Here is a 26403-nt window from a genome sequence, read left to right on the forward strand (position 1 = left end):
CAGTGTCCGCTCTCCCGGACTCAGAAGCAGGCATTTCTATTCCTAGGAATATCTTTTGAGCCGCTTTCCTTTGCTCCTGTCCTCCAGTTCCCCCGAATGTCCTCTTCTCTTGCCATCTACTCATCCGGGTGACCAGGGAGGTCCTCCTTTTCCCAGGGACATAGAGCCTACCTTTCCACCTTCTGTGCAGAAGGTCCTCCATTTTGAGCTCCTGACTCAGAAGCAGGAATAATGGTCCTTTCTCTGAGTGCTCTCCTTTGGTCAGCTCCTCCCATTTCCCCGGACTGTCCTCCATTTTGCAGTGCCTGGTCCTCCTTTGCAGTCTCCCGGACTCCGAAGCCTGCTCTTCTCTTTCTATGAGTCCTTTGGGGAGGAGCTTTCCTTGAGTCCTGTCCTCCCCTCTTAGTCTTATTCCTCTTCTTCTCCTCTGGGTGACCAGGGAGGTCCTCCTTTCCCCAGGGACACAGAGCCTACCTCTCCACCATTTCGCGCCCCTGACTCAGAAGAGGGCACTGCCATCTCTGTTGGGTGTCTGCCTAGCTTCCCTTTGGCCCGCTCCTCCATTGCCTCTGGCCAGGGGCTGCCTGCCTTCTTGCCGGGCTGCCGTCGGGCCAGGAGCAGCGCTGCGGGAGCCGTCCTCCGCGAGTGCCGCTTGGAAGGCGCTGGGTGTCTGGCTGAAAGCAGCCCATTGGCCAGGGGGCCTTTGACGTCACAATCCGGAGTTCCTATAAACTCTCCCAAACGTTAGAGGCTCCGGAGAAGTTCCTCGGCGGCTCTTCGGACTGGAGGGGTGCAGACCCAGCTGCAGGCTGCATGAGGCAGAGGACGAGCAGCCGCCCCGTCCAGGGAGTGCCTGCCTGCCTTCCCAGCCTCCCAGAAGAGAGGGGAGCTGAGCCTGCCCAGTTTAGCCTGCTGTAGGCGCCGTCGGGGGTCTTCCCTAGGCCGCTATGGAAAAGGCCACCTCCCCAGCCAGCTCCCTCCTCCTGCAGCCCTTAGCTTTGGAGGCCAACCAGAGCAGCAGCAGCAGCAGCAGCAGCAGCAGCAGTGACAGCAGGGCCTTGGAGGAGAGCTGGGTGGTGGGCATGGGCATCCTGATGTCCCTGATTGTGCTGGCCATCGTCTTTGGCAACGTCCTGGTCATCACTGCCATCGCCAAGTTCCAGCGGCTCCAAACAGTCACCAACTATTTCATCACCTCCTTGGCCTGTGCCGACCTCCTGATGGGCCTCGGCGTGATCCCCTTTGGCGCCAGCCACATCATCCAGCGCACCTGGAGCTTTGGCAACTCCTGGTGCAACATCTGGACCTCCATCGACGTCCTCTGCGTCACAGCCAGCATTGAGACCCTCTGTGTCATCGCTGTGGACCGCTACTTCGCCATAACCTCCCCGTTCAAGTACCAGAGCCACTTGACCAAGAATAAAGCCAGGGTGGTCATCTTGTTGGTCTGGGTCATCTCCATCCTGACCTCCTTCTTGCCCATCCAGATGGACTGGTACAAAGCCGACACCGTGGAGGCCAAGGAGTGCTACGGCAACGAGAGCTGCTGCGACTTCTTCATCAACGGCGAGTATGCCATCATTTCTTCCATCATCTCCTTCTACCTGCCACTGGTGGTCATGGTGTTCGTCTACGCCAGGGTCTTCCAGGTCGCCCAGCAGCAGCTTAAGAAGATAGACAAGTGTGAGGGCCGCTTCCACCAGCAGAGCTCCCAACAGGAACAAAATGTGGGCAGAGCAGGTCTCAGGAGGGCCTCCAAGTTTTGCTTGAAGGAACACAAAGCTCTCAAAACCCTGGGCATTATCATGGGCACCTTCACCTTGTGTTGGCTTCCATTCTTCATTGTTCATTTTGTGCATGCCATCAATGAAAACGTGATCCCCAAATTCCTCTATGTTCTCTTGAACTGGCTGGGATATGTCAATTCAGCCTTCAACCCCTTAATTTACTGCCGGAGCCCAGACTTCAGGTATGCTTTCCAGGAGATCCTCTGCTTCCGGAGGTCTGCTCTGAAAATGTACGTCAATGGATATTCCAATAGCAATGGGAAAAGTGACTTCAATGGGGATCACAATGGCTATCATGTGGGACGAGAAAAGGCCTGTGAATTGCTGTGTGAAGAAGGATGCCCCCCTACTGGGGAAGAGTTTTTGCATTGCAAAGGTACTGTGTTGCATGGTAGCATTAATTTGCAGGGGAAGGCACGTAGCCCAGATGACTCCCTCTTAGCGTGACCACAGTTGTTCATATTCATGGCACATAAAATGGGGAAATAGAGTAGCTGCATGGACAACTTCAGCCAAGCAAAGGTTGGCTCCAAATGTGGGAGATGACACCATGGTGGTGTATTATATACCACTATTTTAGGAAGGGTATGATTGGATTTGAATCTATCCCAATTAGAGCTTCTTCTTCCACCAGGAGTTAAAGTACTGTTGGGGCCAACCCACAAAGGAACTTCTTGGTTGTGATGTAGTGTCACCATACCCATCTACCTCACAGATGTAGGAACAGAGCTGAGCTGTTCCAAAAGGCCCTGCACTTGAGAAGGAATTTGGTGCTATTGATGAGTCACTCTCTCATTGGAAGATGAGAGCTCTAAGAATTCCTTTCAGGTGGAGACATTAGGCTTAGGTTTTCACTTTTTAGGAATGCTGTAAAGTCAAGTGTTTACTTTTAAAAAAAATGTCCCTAGTGACTGAGTTATTTGAACGTATCAAGTTCTGTACCTTGTGTGGGAATCAGTTTAAGTGGAACCTCTGAAGTCCTCATCAGCCATTGCTGATATTGGTACAACAGGCATATTTTTAGCACCTCTTCATTTCAGTTTTTTTAAAAATTTATTTTCTGCCTGTGCAATCCCAGTATGAAATTTGGATGTTAATTGGCAATATTCAAATCCTCATTGCTTATGTAGCTGCCAAGCGGAGAGGTGTTTTGTAATGAAACCAATCCACTGTCCCTGTCTGTTTATTAGATGGTGTGTTTTCAAGTTGCCTGTTGACTTTTGGCGACCCCGTGAATTTCCTAAGGTTTTTCTAGGCAAGGAATACTCAGAAGTGGTTTTGTCAGTTCCTTCCTCTGGAATATAGCCTACAGCATCTGATATATGTTGGTGGTCTTTCATCCAAGTACAAACCAGGCTGGCTCTGCTTAGTTTCCAAGACCAGATGGGATATGGTGCCTTTAGTATATTTAGGCCCTAGTGTTCATTAAATTATCCCAGCATTAATAATCATGGGTTTCCTGCAGTCGGGATCATTATTTCTTATATAGACTCTTGACAGATAAAAAGCACAATTTTAAATGGCAGGGAACTCCTGTGGGTCCTTATTGTAAAATCATGAACCAAAACTTTTTGCTGCTATACTGTAATGCAGATGATGATTTATTGAGATCTAGGTGGAGTGAAGAGGTGTTTTTTTTTTTAAAATCCAGTTTGTGCTACACTATAAAATAATATTTGATTATGATGGCAGTTTAGCTCACTCACCTGCTGCACCAATGCCTTCCCTTGCCCTTTTGTGACTATGAGTTGAAACATGACAGAAGGATAAAGTTAAGGGTTGCTCTGAACAGTGCTTTGCTGGTCTTGGATCAGAAAGTAGCTTGCAAGCAGTTCCCATTCAAGGTACTTTGGCTAAACACTTAAGTTTAAGAAGTGGTTTTAAAGGCATAACACTACTTAAACTATAATGACAAAGGTAAATGGTCCCTGGCCACAGAAATACCACTTCTTTTATTTTGCTAAATTGAGGTCCACAGGAGCCTGGAGGCAATGAATTCTGGAATAAAAATGGGATCGATCTGGGTCATTTGTATCATATGGTTAAATTAGTACATAGTGTGCTTGGTCCTGCATCTTGTCCCTGCCTGGAGGTGTTTAGGCTATATAAAGACCTTATGTTTTCCTTAGCATTTCGGGTTCACTGGGTAGTATAGCCATTCCCCTTTAACACTTACCCCTCCCCAGCTATCTCCTTTTTGCCTCTGTCCAGTCAGTTGCCATTTTTCCACTCTTCTTTGGGAGCACTGCTGGGCCTGTATGACATTTGTCTGCCATGTATTGTGTGAGAGTGTGGAAAAGTAATCAGATGTCGTCACTTTTCAAGAAATTTGCCTCAATTACTGAAGATGTGAAAGCATTGTGCCATTGAACAGTCTTGCTGTCACTCTGTGAAAGTAGTTCTGTGATCTGAGTAGGTGTATGTTTTGCCACTTTTGCTTAAACTTAACTAAACATCTCAGAACAGAATGTTGCTGGAACTATTAGGAAACTGCAGAAATTCAGTAATTCTTGAAACACTCTAAAAACCCTTTGCTTCCACTGTTGGAACTAAGCCTTACCAAGGAGATGTAGGTAGCTGAAGGGGGATGTAGAATGATCTCTATGAGGCTATCCAATCTGGTGTGTGTGTGTGGTGGGATGGGGTGCCCACATGCACTTTGACAGGACTAGGGAGCATAACCAGTCAGTCATATGGTTGTGGGTGCCCTCTTCTCCTCCCCACACACCTGATTGCACCTTGGATGCAGCACTCTGTCATTTGCAAGCCCATGTTTGAAAGCAGCTTGTTTGCGATCCCTCCCCTTGGCACAGAGCTCCCTCACCTGGTAGCCAAAGTTTAGCTCCCCTTTTTGTCATGGGAGGGAAAGGGAAAGAAAGAAAAGAGATGAAAAGAAGAGCGGCACTTTTTTTCCCCAATGAGGTAGACTTGTTGCAACAAAGTTGGTGATTCATAAAGTGTGCATTTCAAAGGAATCCACATTTCTGTACGCCCTTCAGTAGGAATTCAGTAAGCAGACTATATTTCCTGTGGAATTTCTAGTCCTGGCTGAAGGGATGGGGGAGCATGGGGCGAAAGGATACTTCTTAAATTATATATGCTTTGGCTGACCAGATCAGAAGAGAAAAGCTCCAGAGAACTGCCTCTGTCAGAGTTTAGTGAGTGAGGTTACTCCAGTCTTTCAAAATCCCATTTGCTTATTATTATTTGGTCCATGGAGGAAAAACCGTTTCTTAGCAAAACTGAAATATTGGACCCAGCCCTGCCCAGTCATTATTTGCTTGTCATCTGACTGATTAGTTTATTTCATAGATTTTCTGACTGTCACTTTTCTTTTCTTATGGTGGGCTTCATGTGAGTTTCCAGTTCTCCATATTGTGAAAGGGGAAGATGATATCTAGACATGAGTCAACAGGTGCAGGAAAAGAGTGGATAATGGAGCAAGATGTATGTGGGAGAAGGCAAGCACTGCCTCCCTTGCATGGTTGTGGGGGGGGGGGGGTAAGCTCTGAAGTAAGGATTTTCAGTCATAGCACAATGCAAAACAAATGTTCAAATGACCCTAGTGTTCATTGATTATTTTTGCAATGTAGAGTTCATTTCCCCCAGCTCCGTTGCCTTTATTTATTTTCAGAACTGAGTGACAAGGAAATGGGGGAAGTGCCAAAGACCTACACAGCAGGATATACAGTATATTCTCCTACAAGGCAGGGACACATTTTCCATTCCAATTTTTCTGCCTGTCCTCATAATCACCATCATTATTATTGTCTCTCCACTCAATATTTGGCTTACTGAACTACCCAACCTTTCTAGGGTTAAGAGCTATTTTAAGCTCCTTGGAGTGCTCGGTTCTCTGTAAACTCTGTGGAGGACTGAAAAGAGGAAATGGCTTTTTTGCCAATGTATCCATTCTGGCATCCTCTTTAGACCACAGTATAGATTCATCCCTTCTAATGCTTTCAGTGGTGTTAGTTCAGTGACTACCACTTTCAGATATTATCATGATTTACTGTGACAGGAACAAGCCTTTGGCTTGTGTCCTTTTGCCTCTAGCCTGGCCCTGAAGAGGAAACTAGAGGCTTTCTAGTTGAGTTTTGATTAACTGTGGTCTAGTGTTATGTCCAGCCTCTAAACTGGAGAATGGAAGGGAAGCTCTGGAGACCTAATGTGAGCCATACTAGTGTGAGAGAACTGCAGAAAAAAAGAAAATGGCAGAAGTCCCCATAAATCAAGATTGATCTAGCTGGATTTGTAACTCTCCCTTTTGGGCTTGTGGGAGTAACCTGCAAAGGAGATACATTATGTTTAAAGCAAAACTGGGTCCCTGGACATTTCCAGAAGCAAAAATATTTTCTGCAATTTTTCTGGAAGGGAAGGGCTCAGAATGAGTGTGAAAGGGCCCACTAAGCACAAGACACCTGCCCCGATTTAAAATGTGGTTATTTCTAACTCTGGTTTGCTGAAACAAGGCAGCTTCTTAATCCATACTCTGAAACTGGCTTGTTTCAATTGGACGTTAGTTAAGGTGATCTATAGTTTGTTTCATTTGGATGGAACATTACAACTCACTGAACAATGGCAGCAAAATCTTGGATCTCCTCACATTTGCACTTGGGGTGTGTGGATTTCTTGGGCCCAAGGCAAGCTAGACTTTGCTCTTTTCACAACCCACTGTGTCTTGTGTCAACTCTGGCAATACTTTTTGAAGACTACAACTTGGCCAGAATTCTCCAGCCAATGTGGCATTTTATTGTGATACCCAAGCCAGTGTAATATGCAATATGAAACTGAGCATTAATAGCAGCAGCTGAAAGGGGAACAAGACAGAGGAGCAGAATAAGAGCAGGGAACATGTCCAGAAAGTACAGAAGGAAGGTGAGGAAAGCAGCAGTGATTCAGATAGCTTTGGCATTGGTAGGTATTTTCCTTTCTTCCACCAGTTTGTTGCTGGGTAGAATATCCAGACAGTGGCCACCAGCAGCAATCCATGTCATTCAGTCAGTGAATTCACTCTGGGTTTTGCTCCAATTTTTTTTAAAAAACTATCCAAGATGCTGAACCAGATTTAGGGACAGAATTCAGCACTTTTGATTACTTCTTTAATGTTCAGACTATACTTCAAAGCAGATTCACCACCACCACCACCACTAACACTGAAGCTATCAACCACTATTGCATCTAGGGCACAAAGCTTAATTCCTGGGTTTTAGTAATGTTATTTAAATTTTGAAATCTCAATAAGTCACTTTCTTTGGGCTGTTCTGTCCTAGGCTGCATCTACACTGCAGAATTAATGCAGTTTGACACTGCTTCAACTGCCATGGCTCAATGCTAGGGAATTCTGGGATTTGTAGTTTGTGAGATATTTAGTCTTCTCTGTCAGAGAGCTCTGGTGCCACAGCAAACTACAAAGCCTAGGATTCCATAGGATGGAGCCATGACAGACAAAGCGGTGTCAAAATGCATTAATTCCTCAGTGAGGCAGCAGCTCTAGTTAAGCTAAGTTATGGTAGTTTTACTCAGCTCTTTTATTATTAGAGTCATTCTGTTAACATGGCATCTATCTTGAATGTGTCGATTCTGTTTGTATAATAATTTTTTGTGAGGTTTTTTTCCTTTTGCTCGAAGCTACTGTCTAGTAATGGTGTATCTCATGCTGCAGGCAGCGAGTTAAGAACCTTTGGATTACTCCTCGAGGATTCTAATAACATGTTTCCAAGAATAGTGCCTTAATGAAAAAACATTGGGGAAGGAAATAATGTTTGTTTGTCTGATTTTTTTAAAAAGAGCTGCTCACAAGCTCTTGTCACCTAGCCTCATCAAAAGGAGGCCAAAGCACTTTATATTCAGAGAGAAAGATTATATTTTAGAAATACATTGTCTTTTTTATTTTGTTTATTTTTGAAGCATTGTAACTTCATGCTAAATACTTTTAAAAGAGATTTTTAAAAAATCATTGAGCATCAGGTGGCTGTGGAGAGAGGTATGCTTTTCGCTATGAAACGGGTATGAGCTGTCTTTCAGTTTGGGTTATTCATGATGTCTGCAGGCAAGACGTCTCAATGCAAAAGAGAGACAGTGAAAGAAAGTAAGGCTACACCAGTTTTCAAAACAAGAAGCTCAGCCTACAAAGGACTATTAAAGTACAGTATTAGCAAGTGTATGAACTGTGTAGTGTTGACCAAAATGTATTCTCTGATGAAGAGTTGTTTGTGCCTAAAATCTACTTGGGACCTCTGTTTTGTACATATTAAAGCACTGGTTGTACATTCTGTGGTTTTACACTCCCATTTTTGTTGAGCAGAACATCACAACAAACATGCATTTATTACACTTGACAGTTGCACCTTGATAAGACATCAGCCTGATGAGGATAGTCATAACTTTGCAAAATGCAGAATGGGACTCCTGCCTGACTGTCTCCCTGAGGTGAACTTGGTAGAGAATTGCTGAGTGCGTGAAAGGTGCTGTTTGGAGAACACAGGAATATTTGGTTCTTTCATAAGCATCTTCCACCCTCTGTCTGAGCACAACCAAATAGTTCTGCTGTTTGCAAACATCTTTCTCACAGACATATTTCCTGTACGATAATGTATCTTCGTAAACTTTTAGTCCATGCTGTGCTGGGCATGAGGTTTATTTTTATTTAGGACACTTTCTTAAGGCAGCCAACAATCCTGCCCTTCCTGAAGATGCCTGAAAGAGGAAGCTTTGGAGAGGAAACTTTGTGAGGCAGAGGAAGGGAGGACAGAAACTATCAACTCTCTGGTTTTGAAATAGTTGTCAAATATATTTTAAGCTGACTCAGAACAGTTCTTTTACCAAAGCGATTTTCTTCTGCATTTCCTCATTTATCCTCAGGTTGCAATTGTAAACAAACTTAGCAGGGAGAAAGGACTAGTGAATCCAGTGGACTTGTTTCTGGTTTGCACTGCAATTGCAAGATATGCAGCTTGACCCTAAATGTGTTAACTCAGGAGGAAGTCCTTCTACATTTAATTGGGCATATTATGTATTTGCTAAATACAACAAAATTCACCAAAGACCTTTATTGGCCAAATAAAATGCAGAAGATGCAGCACAGAGGCTTTCAAAGTTTTACTGGTGCTTTCAGCAAGTAAAGATGTTAAAAATCATACAAGAGAAGAAAGGTGAAGATGTTAGAGCCACAGGCCTATATTCTGTCTCAGATGTTATTCTATTCTCAGTTAAGATGGTATTGAGATATTTCAGTGCAGGCAGAGGCCATTGCCTTCTTGGCCATGTGAGAACCAGGGACAAAGGGCAATAAATGGTGGGTAATGTCTTATTAGCAACCAAAAAAAAATAACTTCCCTTGAAATACAGCTATCTCTGGCCTGTATGATGCTAACTACTCCTTTCTTAGGATGGGATTTCTCAAGGAGTCTCCAAACTGTTACATCTGGGAAAACTTTGAGGTGCTATATAGGTAAAATCTGACACGTAGTCCAGTGAAAGAGGTTTACCTTTGTCAAAGGTAAAAAACAGAGAAATCAGTCCATTGCTCTCTCTTGTTATAGTTTCCCCTATTGCAGCAAAATTTGATATTTTGATATTTTCAAATCCAAGAAACACATTCTTGGATTTCAGGGGTAGCCCGGGGTAGCCATACCACAAAGTATAACAAAATCCAATATCTACAAAAGATCAATATGTTTATAGGCCACCCAAAATGCAGAAAATGCATTCAAACTGCATTTGAAAGCTTCACTGGTTTCTTCATCAGGCAAAGATATTAAAATTCATACAGAAGAAAAAAAAGGTGAAGATGTTAGAGTTACAGACCTAGACTGGGTCTCAAATGTTACCCTGTGGATTTTGCATTTTGTTATATTTTGCTGTACGGCTGCCATGGCTTGTTCCCCTGAATATGTTTTGTGTATTGGGTGGTTACATTTTATGTATTTGTGAGCTACGTTTATATCTTGTCTTTCCTCCAGTGGACAAGGAAACCTGCATACTTCTCACCTAATCCTCACCACAAACTTGTATGTCACGCTCAAAGAGAATAACTGCCCCAAAGTCACTCAGTGAGTTTTATGGTTCAATGGATGCCATAACATAGCAATTAGTAATTTTAGGCTTTAGGCCACACACTGGCTCTCACAAGCAAGAGTACGGGGACTAAAAGCTGGAAAGAAAGGCAGTTTAAAAATGAGCATGCCACTGTAAGACAAGAAACAAGGAGAGAGGACCTCCTTTTTAGGTGAAATTCTATTCATGAGGTCCAATTTATTTCAAACAAAATCTTCCTTAGGCACACTGTAAAATAAAGCACTTTGAGTTCTTCAGTTATTTCCAGTGCATGTTATGTTGCACTCTTTGTAGAAATTATTCATAGGCGTGTTACAGATTATTCATTATTCATAGGCGTGTTACCGGCGCGCGCCGTCGGTTGCAGCGTCCGGGAACCGCAGCAGCCAAACGGCGCGGTTCCTGGACGCTGCCAAGAAGGAGCGCGAAAATCGCGCTCCTTCTTGCTCCCCGGAAGAGATGCCGCGAGGCGCTAGTTGCGCACTCGCGGTGTCATTTCCGGGGCGTGATGTGTGGACACAGAGCATCTGTTACGTCAAGATGGTGGCGGCCGTGTGGAACGGCCGCCGCCATTTGTTACGGACAGAGTCCGTAACAGGAGTAGGGGCGTCTAGAAGAGACGCCCCCTTTTTAAACTGGGACGTCCTAAGGACGTCCCAAATGGCAATATGTAACACTGAGGGCAACATGAAAGAGAGGAATCTTTCATGAATCAGGAGGCAGACAGCTAATTTTGATAATCTAATTGCAGACAGTTAGTAATTTGGCACAGTCCAAACAAAAGAAAAGGTATGGGAGGAGAAAAAGGAGCAAGGACAGGGATGGACAAAGAAAATACAATACTTAGAGTTTTCTTTAAATAAAGTGCAGAACAGCACTATGAGCAGTGTTGCCAACAAGCCTTGAAAATATTCCCTGGAATGTTTTACCAAAATCCAAAATCCCCAGAATTCCCCAATATTTATTATTGGCCTGGGACAGATCCCCTGAAAAGAGCGGCCTGCTGGTGGCCTCCTTTCCTCCGGAGGGAAGCCGCAGCCACCAAACGGTTCTCTGAGAAGTGGGTTCTTTTTCCGTCACAGGGCAGACGTAACAAATGTGCCAATGGTGCACTCGTTAACGTAAGTGACACGGGGCGCCATGTGGATGCCGTGCGTCGCTTATATAACAATGGCAGCACCCGTGTGCACTGGGCACAACTATTGTTACACCACCCATCCAGTTGCCGTGTGGTCCCTAACCCTAGAATCGGCACTGGTACGCCGCTTGTTGGAGGTATGTACTGCACCATTACTATTCAGTCAAAATCCCCAGAAAGAAATTAATTAAATTCCCCAGAAATTGGCAACACTGGCTATGAACAGGTTCTGCAAGGAGTATAAAGTGAATCTATATTTCAGTGTTTTAAATGTAAACTGTGAGGATTGCCCCCTTGTAGCCATCTCTGTGATATCTTCTAGGGGTGTTATTGCTATTTTTTGGAGAGCAGTCATGCCCAGTCAGCAAGCAGACCATTTTTTCCCCCAGAAGTAATATTCCTGTCTGTTATGACGTATGAGGTCATAGGCAGGCCCAGGGTATTTTTTTCCACCTCAGTATGAGGCTTCTTCCCACCTCAGGGCAATACGTGGAATAATGATGCTGGAAGAGTACACAATTGAGACAAGTCACCAAGTCTAGAAAAACATTTTCTCCTCAGATAAACATTAACAGGCTGTCCTAGCACAGTGAAACCTGACACAGGTTAAGACTTCTGTGCACTTGGGAAAAATCAGGTACTCTTTGTTAAGGAAGCCTGATTAACACAACAGGACACTGACATGCTGTATATCACAAGCAGTGATACACAAACAGAGTCATGCTGTACCAGCATTTCAGAGGTCCTTGAAGGAGATCAGTTTAGATCTGCAGTTAAAGTTGTCCACATCAGTCTTTACATTTTTTTACATAAAATATTCTATATCCCTTCCTGACATCACTGAGCTCAAGATGGGATACATAATCCTTCCCCATTGCACCCCACAACAACTTTGTGAGGTAGCTCAGGCTGAGGAATGGTCACAGGCCCAGGTCAGCAAGTATTATTTATGCAGGAGTTGAGATTCAAACATGTGTCTCCCCAGTCCTAATCCGAAACCCTGACCACCATATTATAATGGGCTCACTCTTCTAAAGCTATCTGTCATTCAGTCAATGTGATCAAGGGAGATGAAATTTGGGGTCTGTGAACACTAGTAAGCTTCAGACAGCATTTCCTAATGTGCCAACATCTGCACACGTTATAGTCCTAGGTACTGTTAAATCAGAGAAAGTCCCTTTGATGAAAGTAGGATTGGACTAAATGTTCTTTTAAAACACACCTAAACCTGAAACTTCCCACAGCAGAGAACACATGAATATGCTCTGGATTCCAGGCAGGCTACTGATATTTTCAATGGATTCATAGCTAGGAACATGATCATACCTTTTTGTCACATGATGCCAAATGACCAGTTACCATGTTCTGAGTTGCAGAAGGAGTACAACATAGACAGCAAGGGAAGCAAACTCTTCACAGTCTTTTGTATTTTTTTATGTGGCCCCCAAGTTTGCCTAGAGAACCTTGTAAAATAGCATATGTACCCTGATGGTGAGAGCAGACTGAACTGCCTTTGGAACATTTAAGAGAAGTTGAAATAGGGAGCACACATTTTATAGTGTAACATGCCACTGGAAATAATAGACATAGAAAAACTAATTTATTATTATTGTTATTATTGTTATTATATTTATTTGTATCCCGCCCTTTTCCCAGAACTGGGACTCAGAGCGGCTTCACAATATTAAAAAAACAATACAATTAAAACATAGAAAAGCAATACATTACAACAGAATAAAATTGTTACAATATTAAAATAGATTACTTATTAAAGAATAAACATACAGTTTAAAAGATTAAAATGTTAAAACATTTAAAACGATACAACACCCCAGCTGGTCCTTGAAGAACATTCTGTTTTACAAAGCCTGCCTGCACAAGAAGGTTTTAACCTGCTGGCAGAAGGCTAATAAGGAGGGGGACATTCGGGTCTCCCTGGGCAGGGAGTTCCAAAGTCTAGGAGCAGCCACCAAGAAGCGCTTGTGATGGTGGTGCAACATGGAGAAGGGCTTCTCCAGAGGATCTCAGGGCGTGGGCCAGTTCATACAGGGAGATACAATCTACCTGATATCTTGACTATAAGTTGACTTCATGTATAAATCAAGTGCAGATTTTGAAGCCAAACTTATGGATTTTGATATGATCCGTGGATAAGTTGAGGGTAAAATTTTGAGGCATATAACAAAAGATGTAATGGATGAAGCAAAGGAAAACAAGGTCAAAGAACTTACAAAATTCCAGCAGACATAACTGCTTTTGCTCACCTTAAAGCCTGGATGGAGAAGGAGGGAACTATGACAAATCATGGCTGTACAATGTGTTCAAGAGGCAACTAGGCACAGGTGGGGCTAAGAAAAAGCACACTTGTCAAAAAGGATGTAAAGGCAAGAGTTAAGATACTGCATTAACTCTTTTTTTTTTAAAGAACCATCCCCTTTTTTGAGTAGAGTGGCAAAAGATAAGCGCTTATCCCATCTCAGGAGAACCTAAAAGAAGCACTGACACTCCTCCCCCCCTTTACTCTGTTGACACTCCTTTGAGAAGAAACACCAAAGAGCTGCCACCACCACCATTTTTCTGGCCAGGTACTCAAAAAAGTCAGAAGCAGCACAGTGGTAGAGAGAGTAGAGTAGGGGCCAGTGTTTCTTTTAGGTGCCCCCAGGACAGACTAAGGGGGGAAGCAGACTGGCAGTAAGAGCCAGCTTGGGGGTGGTGTGTGAGCATGACTGCACACTGCATGCCCTGACTCTGCCCCCAAGCTGGAGTCACCCCACCCACCCGGTGGGCAGCGTGGGAATGCTCCTGCAGCACAGTGATTAGACGCCACACGCTGCAGGAGCACAGTGGTGATGAAAGGGGTGCCTTTTTTCTGGTGCAAAAAGGAGCATCATTTCACCAGTCTACTCAGAGAAATAGGATGGTTTCTTTTTTTGGTAAGAGTTAAGTACAGTACTTACATTGGTGATGTATTGTATCTGGGAAATTCTGGAGGCATGTTCCTTGTGCATATTATTGCAAGATGTCTAGCTATGATTTACAATCCCCAGAAGCAAAGCACTTTCCTTCCTGAACTGCTAAGAATGGAAAAGAAATCCACTGGATTCACATTTCTGTACAGAAATGTTGTATTTTCTGACACTGCTATTGGAATGGAACACATTTTGCCTCAAAACTGTACATTTGTGTGACTCATAAGACATTTCAGAAGAAAAAAGACCTATAATGGTATGCATTCATTTAATGTGCACAATTGGAAGTTGTACAGTTTTAAAAATCAGTGTGTATCATTTTTAAAATATATACTATAGGCAGTGCATTATTAGAAAGAAAACCTATGCAAATAATATGCATATTCAGAATGCATACATTTTGGCGATAGGAGTGGGGAAGAGAAATCTCACCATCCAGTATGGGAAGTGAATGTCAGTGGCGAATTTGGGATCAAATCTGATAGACTTGCATATCCTTTTGAAGTATCATCATCATCATCATCATCATCATCATCTTCATCTTCATCATCATGAGGTTTATTTATACTCTGCTTTCCTCCCAGTACAGAGACTCAAGTCAGCTTGTAAACCACACACAACCATTTTCTTTAATCACAGACACTGTCTCTGACATCTTCTGTAATCACAGGTATCAGTCAAGTATTATTGTGGCACATGTGGGGTTAGGGGGGTGGCATCATACCAACTGACCATGCCACCCAGCTCTCCTTTTGTTTGTAGAATTGCCAATTATACATTCCCAAATTTAAAAAAAATCATGCCCAAAAGGGACTGCATATATCTTCATAAAATTAACTTATGTTAACATATTTGTATATAAGAGAATTTTGAAATAATGAGAATAATTGTAATAATTTATTGTGGCACCAGAGCCCTCTGACAGAGAAAGTTTTAGAATTTGCTTGAGAAGTTTTCAGATAGAGTGTTTCTGGCAATCTCCAGGGTGTGAGTCATATTTTGAAAAAAATTTTTGCTTTCGGGGTGCCTTCCCATTCACTCTCCTTAGCTTTTCTAACTTTGAAAGCTCTTTGTTTTAATATCAAAGGTAATTGGATAAGCCAGTCAAGATGACCGGGAGTCTACAGGAGACTTTTGCATCCTTGGATCTGATCTCTACCTCTCTGAGGCAAGTTCAGGCTTTTACACAAAATTAGTTGACACTGTTGCACAGTAAATTGGTTAGTAGTTGCTCATCATTTGCTGTTGATCATCATTTGTTGTGGAGGATTCCAGACATTTTTCCTCATGGTAGTTAAAAAAAAACCCTTCTCTTCCAAAACCAGCAAAATAAAGCTACTTTAACAGAGGCATTATCGATATATTATTATAAGAATGGATTGCTCTCTGGGAGCCTAGCCCTCAACATTGCAATGGAGCCATTTTAGTTCTTTGCACCACCTGAAAATAGGGTTGGGGGCTGCTTGGAGCAAAAAAATGTTTTTCTAAGGTCCTGGGCATTTGCAAATTTCATTCCATTACCTTTTTAAAGAAGCACATACATACACAAAATCAATCAGGTTTAAATTTGGTGATATGAAAACCAGACAATTGGCAAAATTCTAATTATATCTGCTTGCTTCTTTGACTACTGGTTTTCTGCATAGCGCTCTAGGATCAGAAGCCAATTCTGCATAGGAAAGAGAGCACTTAGCAACTACCAAGGTCGGTCCATAAACATGAATTCAGACTTGATCTTTAAATATGGATCGTGAAAGCAGAATGATCATTTCAGAAGACAAGATGTCAATATGAGACATCTGAGTTCAAAAGCCTCCCTGATCAGCCAAGGATTGTCTGTGAGATTTTGGCTAAGACAGTATCAAATGCCCAAAGGAATGGGTTCATTTTTAAATACCCAGCCTCACAGAAATACAAATGGAGAGGCGGCATTAAAGAAATTAATATAGTATAGATTGTAAATTACTTTCCATACTTAAAACACAACTGTAATCTAATTAAATTGCTGAGCACAACTATTAAAAAGTGGTAATATAGCTTGATTGAAGGATTTATTTTCTGTGCTATTTTTGATGTGAAGTCCTTTAAAAAGGCAGTAGTTCCCAAATTTTGGTTCCCTATTGTTGCTAAACCTTTCCCCTGTTTCAGGGCATGCCTACATGGGCAAATGAAATAGTTTCCTCCAGACCTCACTGTAATATGTCTTCACAACTCAGGGCCAAAGCCCCAGTTCGACTGTGGATTGTTTTCATGACATGAGGTCAACTTGAAATGAAATTTGAAATTTTAACTTTGCATCAAAGCCCAACCACCTTGCCTTAAACGTCATTAAAAAAACTTACTGTTTGCTCTGGATTTTGCAGGAAAATCTGGAGCACTTCACAGTGATAATGGGTAGCTGTTTACACACATGTTCTTCTCTGCTGCCCAGCATCACTGCCACTGGTGAGAGTCATTCCCTCTGAGGTCACAATGAGGTGTCTAACCATGTGGTTGTCCTCAGCAACATGCAGCAGCACTGGGCAGCACAGCAGGACATGTATGTAGATAGCTGCCCTGAGTCATTCCAGAATGCGGCAGTAACAAGGAATTCAGGGCAGAATACTGTAGACCCACCCCCAGTTTCCTCTGCTCTACTTTGATAGTTTACCAACCTCCTAATAGGAAAAGAATAATAAAAAGTCACAATGGATGTTCTAGAAATATGGGTCTAATTCTCTCTCCCCCCCCCCCCCCCAAATCTAATTGATAGTCTCAACTAGAGTAGAATTGTTGAATCATGGGAGCTTGCTTAAGTATTGACTTCCTATTAGGGTTGCTCTTTGTGGATCTAGATTTAGGCCTTAGATTTTTCTCAGATATCTCAGCAGGTAACATGAAAAACAGGCCTGTTAAATATCAGTAGACTGCCTTATGGAAAGGGTGACAGATTGTCATTTTGCATACTCTCCAATTGTCCCAAACTATCAGAGACAGTTTGGATTAAGCATCTGTCATCCCATCTTTTCAGTTGCTTTTAAAATGACCCACTTCCTCTCTCCTCCCACCTTCTCATTTTGTCCTCAGCTTACTTCAATTGCTGAAATTGAGCTCAAAGTGCAAAAGTAGCTTGTACTCATTTAACTCAGTAGGGAGAGGTGAGGAGGGGTGGAACCTTGGCCTTCCCAGTAGGCTGAAGCAAAAGCAAACTGAAGCAGCCTCTTCTAGTTTGTAGGGTCTTCCTTGTTAATACCCTTTGCCTTCTTGACCATATTCTAATGTTGCTTGGCCACATGTGTCCACGTTTTCATCTGTGGAAAGTTGGGCGGTATTATTTTATTTACTTGAGACTATTAAAAATTACTGCATTTCTTGTTTTGGAACATTCAGATTAAGGAATGTCAACAGTGACAATGTAATTCCAGCTCCAAAATAATGTAAGGAAAAAGAAATAAGAAATTAGATTTTCAAGAACCCCCTTTCTAGTAGCCCTTTCTGATTTAACATGTTCCTTCATTTTATCACGTACATGAATTCCTAGTAATTTATTTCCTCCACGCCTGGAAGGACATGTTGCAGTCTGTCCTGGGTGGGGAGTACAGAGGGAACCTTTCAGACTGCAGAAAGATTGCAATATGTGTCTGTCCTCTGTTGCCTGTTAGAAAATTTATGATTGATCATGGGATGTCCATAACTCATTCCTCCAACTCAGGTTGCAACTCTTGTTTTTACAGTCCATGGAGAAGCTAGGACGTGCATGTTACCAAGCATGCTAGCTGCTTATCAGGTCCATTTCTCAACAGAGTTTCCATCTTAACTTATTCAGTCAAGTTCCTAACAGGCTGAAAGGAAAAACATCAATTAGCTCAACTGAGTAGAAACAAAGTAAAACAGGATTTGCCAGCATCTATCAACTACTTAGTCATTTGGGTGCACATATTTAATAAGAACAAAAGGCTATATATATACTAAAAGGTACATTGCATCTTCAACTAAAACACATTTGGTTTCCTGAAATAGTCAAAAATATTACACTGACTGACCAGTTTTTCAACAAGGTATCATGATGTGTCATAAAGGATGTGGAAATTTCTTTACACCACTAACAACTTAACATCACAGTTCTAATAGTTAAGTTGCTGCGTATTTATTAGGGTTGCCAGATTGAAAGTAGGAAAGGCCCCCTCTACATTTAATGTGTAGAAGAGGAAATTTGAGCAGTGTTGATTATCAAGCAACCAGGTTACAAGCAACACTTTCTGAAATCCTGGACCTACATAACTGTTCAAGTTCCAGAGGCCATCTCCAGTTTTCATTCTGGAAATCCTATGCATACTACTATTCTTAATTTAAAATCAAGGTGAATCCCATCTAGAATTCTGATTCTGAACTAATCAAACAGAATGAGCATTATAATGGTCTTCAAGGCTGGCCCAATCATTTGCAAGGAGGAGGTTGCTGCCTCTGGCAAGACATTTTGGAAGTCATTAAAGTGTAGTCACTTGTTATTTGATTTGATTTGTCTCATATATATATATTTTACACCCAGGATTTGGGAGAGTTATTTGTGATACTGACTGCTTCATGTGTTGGAATAAAATGGCTGGCTTTGGCTAATGTACACCATAACTTGCGTATGGAATGCTATTTGCTGCTCCTCTTCAGGCAATAAAACTGGGCCTGCTCTGATGTCCTTTCAGACACTTTATTCATTGGTCTTGATGTATTGGTGGCTTTGGACAAAAACTATTTATGAAATGGATTAATATCATACAGTGAGCTGGCATATCATCAAGCTAGCCAGTTGCAAATTGGAGCACCCATGGATCAGCCTGCTCCCATATAAGTCAGTGGCAGCACATGCATGCAGCTGCCTCAGTGTGGACATGCACATCGCTACCCATTGGCTAATATGGAATTGAGCTCTCATGTTTTTTCCCATCCATGTGGTGGGAGACTGGACCTGAATCCCTGTGGATGGGAAGAGCACATTGTAAGTAAAAAATGAAAATCAAAAGTAACTGGGTTGGCTTTTTAAAAAAGATTCAAAATATGTATTGGGTGAATACTTTTTATTAGGCAAACTTACATTGAGCTGGGGGGATCCATTGCATAAAGCTACAAAATATAGATATCATTGACTAGATAGGGATGCAGTGGAAAACATCAGAATGTTATTTTTTTATAATATCTTTATTGATTTATCACATACAGAAAATATAATTCAACATAGAACAATTATCCACATAAAACATACTGTATCACAAGAAAAACAGATACTTAAATACCCAAAGATCAATCACACATTGATAATATAATAAAAGAAACTTCCCAAATAACATGAGATCAGCATATGTCATTATAGTTATCCAACTTTCTTAGTAGAAACTGAAAAAAACCTGAAAATTGATAAGATACGCATATCATTTTGCTTTAATATTTCTCAATTTTCTAATCCTCTTTTAAAATTTAAACTATCTACTGAATAGACCTATCTCATATGAACCAAAATTAAATAATTCAACCATCAGCAAAGGCAGTAATATTCAAATTATTCAATTTACATTGTAAATATGCATAAAACTTTCCCCAATCTCTGGTAAATTTGCTATTAGCTTTCCCTTCAAGGATGTACATTAGTTTGTTTATTTGCTCTGTGTCTACTAACTTCCCCATCCATTCTTCTTCTGTCAGAGTAATGGACAATCTCCAATATGTAGCAAATAATGGCCCGGTACATACCACCAATAAGCGGCATACCAGGACCGATTCTAGGGTTAGGGACCGCACGGCAACCGCATGGTCCTTAACCCTAGAACGTAATGGTGGTGTAACAGTGGTGGTGCCCTGTGTACATGGGCACTGCCATTGTTACGTAAGCACCACGTGGCGTCTGCATGTTGCCGCACAGCACTTACACAACGAGTACCGCCCCTGCGACTTTAAAATAACCCACTTTTTGCGGGTTCTTTTTCTGCCGGAGGGAAGCTATGCGTTTTGACGGCTACAGCTTACCTCTGGAGGAAAAACAGGCACCGGCAGGCCACTGTTTTTGGGTGGTCTGTACTGCGCCTTAAATTGGGCGGGGGAGGGGGAGGGGAATCCATTGCATAAAACTACAAAATATAGATATCATTGACTTGATAGGGATGCAGTGGAACACATCAGAATATTATTACCCATGTACATAATCAAAATATATGCTGATTAAAAAAAATTGAATAAATATTTTAAGTTTCTTCTTAATAGAAGTACTGGCCTCTAAGAGCTGAAACAGACCGGCAGTAAGCGCTGTCTTGGGGCTGGCATGGGGGCATGGGGTTTAAATGATGCCCACCCCAATGATGCCCCCAAGCCGGCATCATGCCGCCCACTCAACAAGATGGCAGGCAGAGTTGTGGTGCTCTGGTGACCTGGCGATCAGATGCCACACACTGCAGGAGCGGAGAAGAGATGCTGCAGTGACAAAAAATGTTAGAGAATAAAGCTTGAAATAAAATGGCCAGTTGTGGAGAAAGTGACAAAGGTAACTATGGGTCACTTGCATCCTGATAACCAAGGACTTGGTTGCAGCTGGTACAGGACATGTGATGTATCTGCAAGGTCATCATGTGCTTGGTCATCTTGGTTGGGGGACAACAGCAGGAAGAGGCTGAGCTTAGTGGCTGCATGGCAAAAGTACATATAAAGCCCAAGCCTCATTGTACAGTGTGGGTTTGTTGGTTGTCGATGGTGGATGTGTAGCTTTGGATTTTGGTTTCTGTATATAGCAACTGGAAGATTAAAGAGCCTCTTTGAAGACACACATGTTTCAGTGTGCTTTCTCAGCATCTCGAGGGAAGGAGGAGATTCCAGATCAGTCACACAGCTCTGTGACAGTCTGCTTGGTGGTTCCTCTGGCAAGAAGCTTTTGTGTAAATTCACACAGGCTCCGCACTCAGCACATTCCAACAAAAAAGCCCCAAAAGGAGCAGCATTTTGAAAACACTAGATTGGGGCTGGGGCATGCAGTTGCTACGGCCCCGATTCAGCACTCAAAAGGGCAGCGTCAAGCCACCCCTTTAGAGCCATCTGTACCAGCCCTAAATCTGTTCATCTTAACTCATGAAGAGCTTTTGCATCAATTGGATTTACCTGTGTTTCGGCTCGCCATTCAGCAGTTGATTCAATGGGTCTACTCTCATTAAAGCTAACCAACAGGATTCCAGCCATTGGAGCATCCTCATCCCTGAGATTCTAGGGTCAAACCCCTGAGAGCTAGGGACAGCCCCTTATGTTGTCACTTGAGGCAAAGCTGGTTCTTTCATTAATCATCAACCCAAATTATTCCGAGCATGTAGTTCAAGTGAAAAATATCATTTTAAAAAGGTGAGAAAATACTTCCCTAGTTGGCAATTAGGTTTTCCAAGCATTGTATTGAATCAGACAAGGGATATTTTCTCAGCTCTGTTCTTTATATCTTTCTAATCACTGCTTTTAAGAACACACGGAAGTTGTAGTGTATCAAGTATCATTTTCTAAGATCTGCTTTGAGCAGGAATAAACAAAAGGTTTTCCAGCTGTGTTCTGAAGATTTTGCCAAGCACTGATTTTAACACGAGAGCTGTATTCCAACCAAATAAACTTTTCTAAGCAAAAATAAAGTTTTTCAAAATGCTTGCTCTCATTTATCAGTGCCTCATATCAACCACATTTTCTGTTTTGTTTGGGCAGATTGTTGAATCCTCCTTCATTCCTCCACTCCTTACAAAAATAATAATCATAATTGCAACAATAATCACCAACAATAATGAACAATATGCATGCAGATTCAGAAGTGAACTATATTGAGTTTAGTTGGACTTATAGCTTTAAAACCAGGAAAATCTAACATATCTCACTCATGGGCTCAAGGTTATCTTGGGCCTGAAAGAGTGCAGCAGAAGAGAGACAGAATGGATGGGAAAGAATGAGAAAAAGATGATGTGTATAGCTAGAAAAAGTCAGAGTACAAAGAGGAGGATGAGAGAACGCAAGTGATGGAGAAAGAGAGAAAAGATAGATGTAGCAAGGAGAACTGGAGAGAGAGAAGAAAATATGAGATCTGGTCACTAGTATTCTAAAGTATTCAACTAGTATTCAAAGTTGTAGCAGTTCTCTATGTGAATTATTTACGTTTTGGATAAACAAGTGTATTCCAGATTTGGAAAGTTTTCTCTTATGAAGATGCTAATCAAATCTGATGTTTGAATAGAAATGAAGATTGATTTGTATCTCTGCTTTTTAATGTCCATCTTAAAAGATTTGGGGCCCAATTCTAAATGGGAAGTCTTTCTGCATTATGTCCATGAGCCCAACCAAATCAAACTTTCCTATCCTCACAGAAATGTATTTCTTTATTTAGAAACAGTTTGAGAAACAGCAAGGACTCACTTTTCAAGATCAATTCCACCACAATGCACATTTATAGAGCAAAATAACTTCAGGTCTATCTGATATTGAACTATGTCTTCATAATAACACCTCAGGACCACAGGGTTTTACAATTGTTCTATCTTTCTTTAGTGTGATGCTCATTTTCAGATACTGGTTTTGTGGCTTTTATGTGCTATTGTAAATCAAATATCAGTTCAAAGAACCCAGTGCAACAAATGAGGCTCATTTGATAACCAACTGCAGAAACTAGAGGCTGTAGCAAAAAGAACAGCATGATCAATCACTGTTTATAGCAATTTATTTAATGGATGAGGAGGATTTTTTTTAAAGGAACAATTGAGCTGGACAAGTGAATACTACTTCTTAATAATCTGAAGATAAGCACCAGATTCATTAGATTCTAAGTCTGAAATACTGAAACCATTTATTTGGGACAGTCCCATTTGAAGCCTTATATCCCCTTTACTTAGAATGGATGAGACAGGTGTTCAGAAGCGTAGTACAGGGGCCCCCAATTTCCTTTCTGAGTATAGAGAATTCATGCTGTCTTCCTGTAGATAGCCAAATAACTACTGCACAATGTCCGTATCGGTTCTTCACCACAATATTCCTCCTTTTGATAAGTATCCAGTTTATTAGGAACATTTAAATTTTCCTTGACATGCAGAGATACAGACTGGGAACAGAAAGAATCTTTACAAATACTCAAAAAGGGTGAAAAAACATCCTTGAGTGTTTGGAAGCCCTGGTGCCTTGTTTTGTTTGCTATTTTTGCCCCCCAAAACATGCAAATTTTGCACAGAATAAGTCCCCAACTACAGCATTTACCATGTACAAAACAGCATGGGGGGGGGGGGGGGTTGAGAAAAATATTTACGTACACAAAATGCAATTTTCCATACAATTTGCTGTTTTCTGTGCAGAATACCCCCACATGTCAAATTTTCGGAGAATAAGTCGTAAACAGTGAATAGTCTTCCAGGAAAAAAAAGAGCACAATTTACACCAGGAAAACAAATTGCTAAAATTTCTCATTGCTTCTTTGAGTATAAAAATAGCAGAGAATTACGTCACTGGAAGTGACAGGGTGAGAACACAGAAGCATTGCTGTTTTAGACTACAGTATTGTTACAGTATTGTAACAGAAACAATGGACGAGGTGTTCAGCGATTCCGTTAATGAGATTGTACTGGATCAGCTTCAATCTGTGAGTACCGATGACGTGGACAAGCTCCTTGGTAGAGTGAGGAAAACAACTTGCCCTCTTGACCCTTGCCCATCATGGCTGGCCATCCGGGGGGGGATGCATTGAGGAAGTTCCTTACGGATATCGTCAATGCATCCTTCAGGGAAGGACATATTCCATCTTGTCTGAAGGAAGCGGCTGTTAGGCCGCTTCTGAAAAAACCTTCCCTGGACCCCCTGGATATGAACAACTATAGGCCAGTCTCTTTGCTACCATTCTTGAGCAAGGTAATCGAGAGGGCAGTTGCTCTTCAACTCCAAGCTGTCTTGGATGAAACTGATTATCTAGACCCATTTCAAACTGGCTTCAGGACAGGCTTTGGGGTTGAGACTGCCATGGTTGCCTTGACCGACAATCTGCGTCTGAGCATCGACAGGGGCAGTGTGACCTTGTTGGTGCTTTTAGACCTCTCAGCGGCTTATGATACGATAGATCATGGCATCCTCTTGGATTGCCTGAGGGGGTTGGGAATTGGAGGCACTGCATTGCAGTGGTTCCGTTCCCTTCTCTCGAGTAGATCCCAGAGAGTGCTGCTCGGGGACAGCTGCTCCAGTAAAAGGGAGCTCACCTGTGGTGTCCCACAGGGTGCTATTCTGTCCCCGATGTTATTTAACATCTATATGAAGCCGCTGGGTGAGATCATTCGGAGTTATGGAGCTGGGTGTTATCAGTACGCTGATGACACCCAAATCTATTTCTCCATGTCTCGTTTGTCGGCCTTGAATTCTGATGGTGTCTCCTCTCTCAATGAATGTCTTCGGGCAGTAATGGGCTGGATGAGGAAAAACAGATTGAGGCTGAATCCAGACAAAACGGAAGTGCTCACGGTAGCGGTCCCTAAACCAAGAATTGGGTTGCAACCTCTGGTCCTGGACGGGGTCACACTCTCCATCAAGGACTGCGTTCTCAGTCTGGGGGTGCTCCTTGACTTGTCGTTCCTGATGTCGAACCAGGTAAATGCGACAGTCAGGAGTGCCTGTTATCAGCTTTGGCTGATACACCAGCTGCGCCCTTTTCTGGAAGTAAGGGATCTTGAGACTGTTGTGCACGCGCTGGTAACCTCACGTCTAGACTTCTGTAATGCACTCTACATGGGGCTACCCTCGTGCTTGGTTCGGAAATTGCAACTAGTACAGAATATGGCAGCCAGAATAATTTCTGGAACATCCAGGAGGGACCATATTACCCCGGTTCTAAAGTCCCTCTACTGGCTTCCCATTAGCTTCCGGACCCAGTACAAGGTGTTGGTTATCACCTTTAAACCCCTAAATGGCTTGGGTCCAAGCTATTTCCGGGACCGCCTTCTCCCCTACAATCCTCCCCGCGCACTCCGCTCCTCTGGGAGAGGCCTACTTCAGCCACAAAAATCTAGACTTTCGACTACCTCTCAGAGGGCATTTTCCATCGTCACCCCCAGACTGTGTAACGGCCTGCCGGATGAGATCCGTCTACTTACATTCTTAGACAGCTTTAAAAAGGCTGTTAAGACGGATCTCTTCCGGCACGACTTCCCAGAATAGAGAACCCGGCCTTAGAAAAACGTCTGGGAAAGATACTGCTGCTCCCACTGGTTGCTTGTTGGTATGATGTTGTTGACCTTCTGTTCAGTTTTTAACTTGTATGTTTGTTTGTTTGTTGTTGTTTTTTGTTCTGTTTTTTAAAAATTGCATTGAATTTAATACTTTTTTAAGGAGGGGAGGGTACCAGGGATTTTATATGTTTTGTATTTTTAACTTTGTTAGCCGCCCCAATTGTTCTCAGAGGGGTGGGATACAAATAAATTTTATTATTATTATTATTACATCTCCTATCATCCCTCACTCAGTGTGCCTACAGCCATGCTGGTTGGGGGACTCTGAAAAAGGCACCTTTCTATACTATATTGGTTGTATATATTGGCTTTGTCGATCCACTTGTAAGCCTGTTACACTTCCAGCACATTAAACCCCTATATAGTATTAGTTGTGATTTCCTACAACTAGAAGAATGACAGTAGGAAATGATTTCCTGCAATCAGAAACAGCAGACAAACTGTTCTTTTGGGAAGGCAGTCCTTCCTTTCGAGCCTGCAGCTGACGTGTTAGGAGACACTATGTAACAGCTGTGGTCAGACCTCATTTGCAAGACTAGGTGCTGACAAACTGTACAGCACCATGCTGGGCAATGAGGGACGGGAAGAGAGGGTGGGGGACTCCACTGTACTTTAGAGCAGCAAAGCTGCATAATTAAGGTCAGGAACCTCACTCATGAACTGACGCTGAAAGACCTCTGACTTGAGAGCAGTAGCTGCGATCACAGGAAGTGACACAGTTTCTCAGTATGACCAAGTTTGCTTTGGCTTGGAGAGGCAAAAATGAAGAAAAGACAACATGCATCAACCAAAACTCTGGCTTTTGTAACTGCTCACAAACATCCAGCTTCAGCTAATATCCCAATGGTTTGTTGTGTTTTTTTTTTTAAAAATACACATACTATAATTACATCCAAGATATTTAGAGAATGTGTCCTGTTCCAAACTCAGAGACTGTACAGACTGGCCATTAAAGTTGACCTGGGGCCGGAGTCAGGGTGTGATGTCCACACGATGCATGCCCTGACTCGGCCCCCAAGCCAGCATGCCACTGCATGCCACACGGTGCTCCTCTGCCACTGAGTCTAGATGATGCAGTGCCAAAGGAGCACTGAAAAGCTGCAGCACCAGCAGCTATGGCACCCATTCTGCAGTGTAGAAAGGAGTTGCTTTTTGCAACTCCTTTTTGTGCTGTAGAAAGGCGAGATTGGGACTGCAGCGTACAGTTGCCATGGCCTCTA

General features: G+C 42.5%; 1 protein-coding gene across 5 annotated transcripts in view; it reads left to right on the forward strand.

Annotated features, from left to right (window-relative positions):
* Window positions 1-871: 871 nt before the first annotated feature.
* The window catches only part of LOC149284481 (beta-2 adrenergic receptor-like), a 93041-nt gene continuing 67509 nt past the window's right edge, over window positions 872-26403 (forward strand). For 4 of the 5 annotated variants that reach the window (XM_089496698.1, XM_089496696.1, XM_089496700.1 and 1 more), the window contains exon 1: window positions 872-2163. In XM_089496698.1, coding sequence (XP_089352824.1) covers window positions 948-2163 — 1216 coding nt within the window. In that variant the 5' untranslated portion in view covers window positions 872-947. The remainder of the gene's footprint in view (window positions 2164-26403) is intronic. The other variant, XM_089496701.1, reaches the window with a different exon arrangement.

Source organism: Sceloporus occidentalis, unplaced genomic scaffold, assembly GCF_023333645.1.
Source record: "Sceloporus occidentalis isolate IW3139 unplaced genomic scaffold, rSceOcc1.0.p SCAF_92, whole genome shotgun sequence".
In the NCBI taxonomy this organism is placed as follows: Eukaryota; Metazoa; Chordata; class Lepidosauria; order Squamata; family Phrynosomatidae; genus Sceloporus; species Sceloporus occidentalis.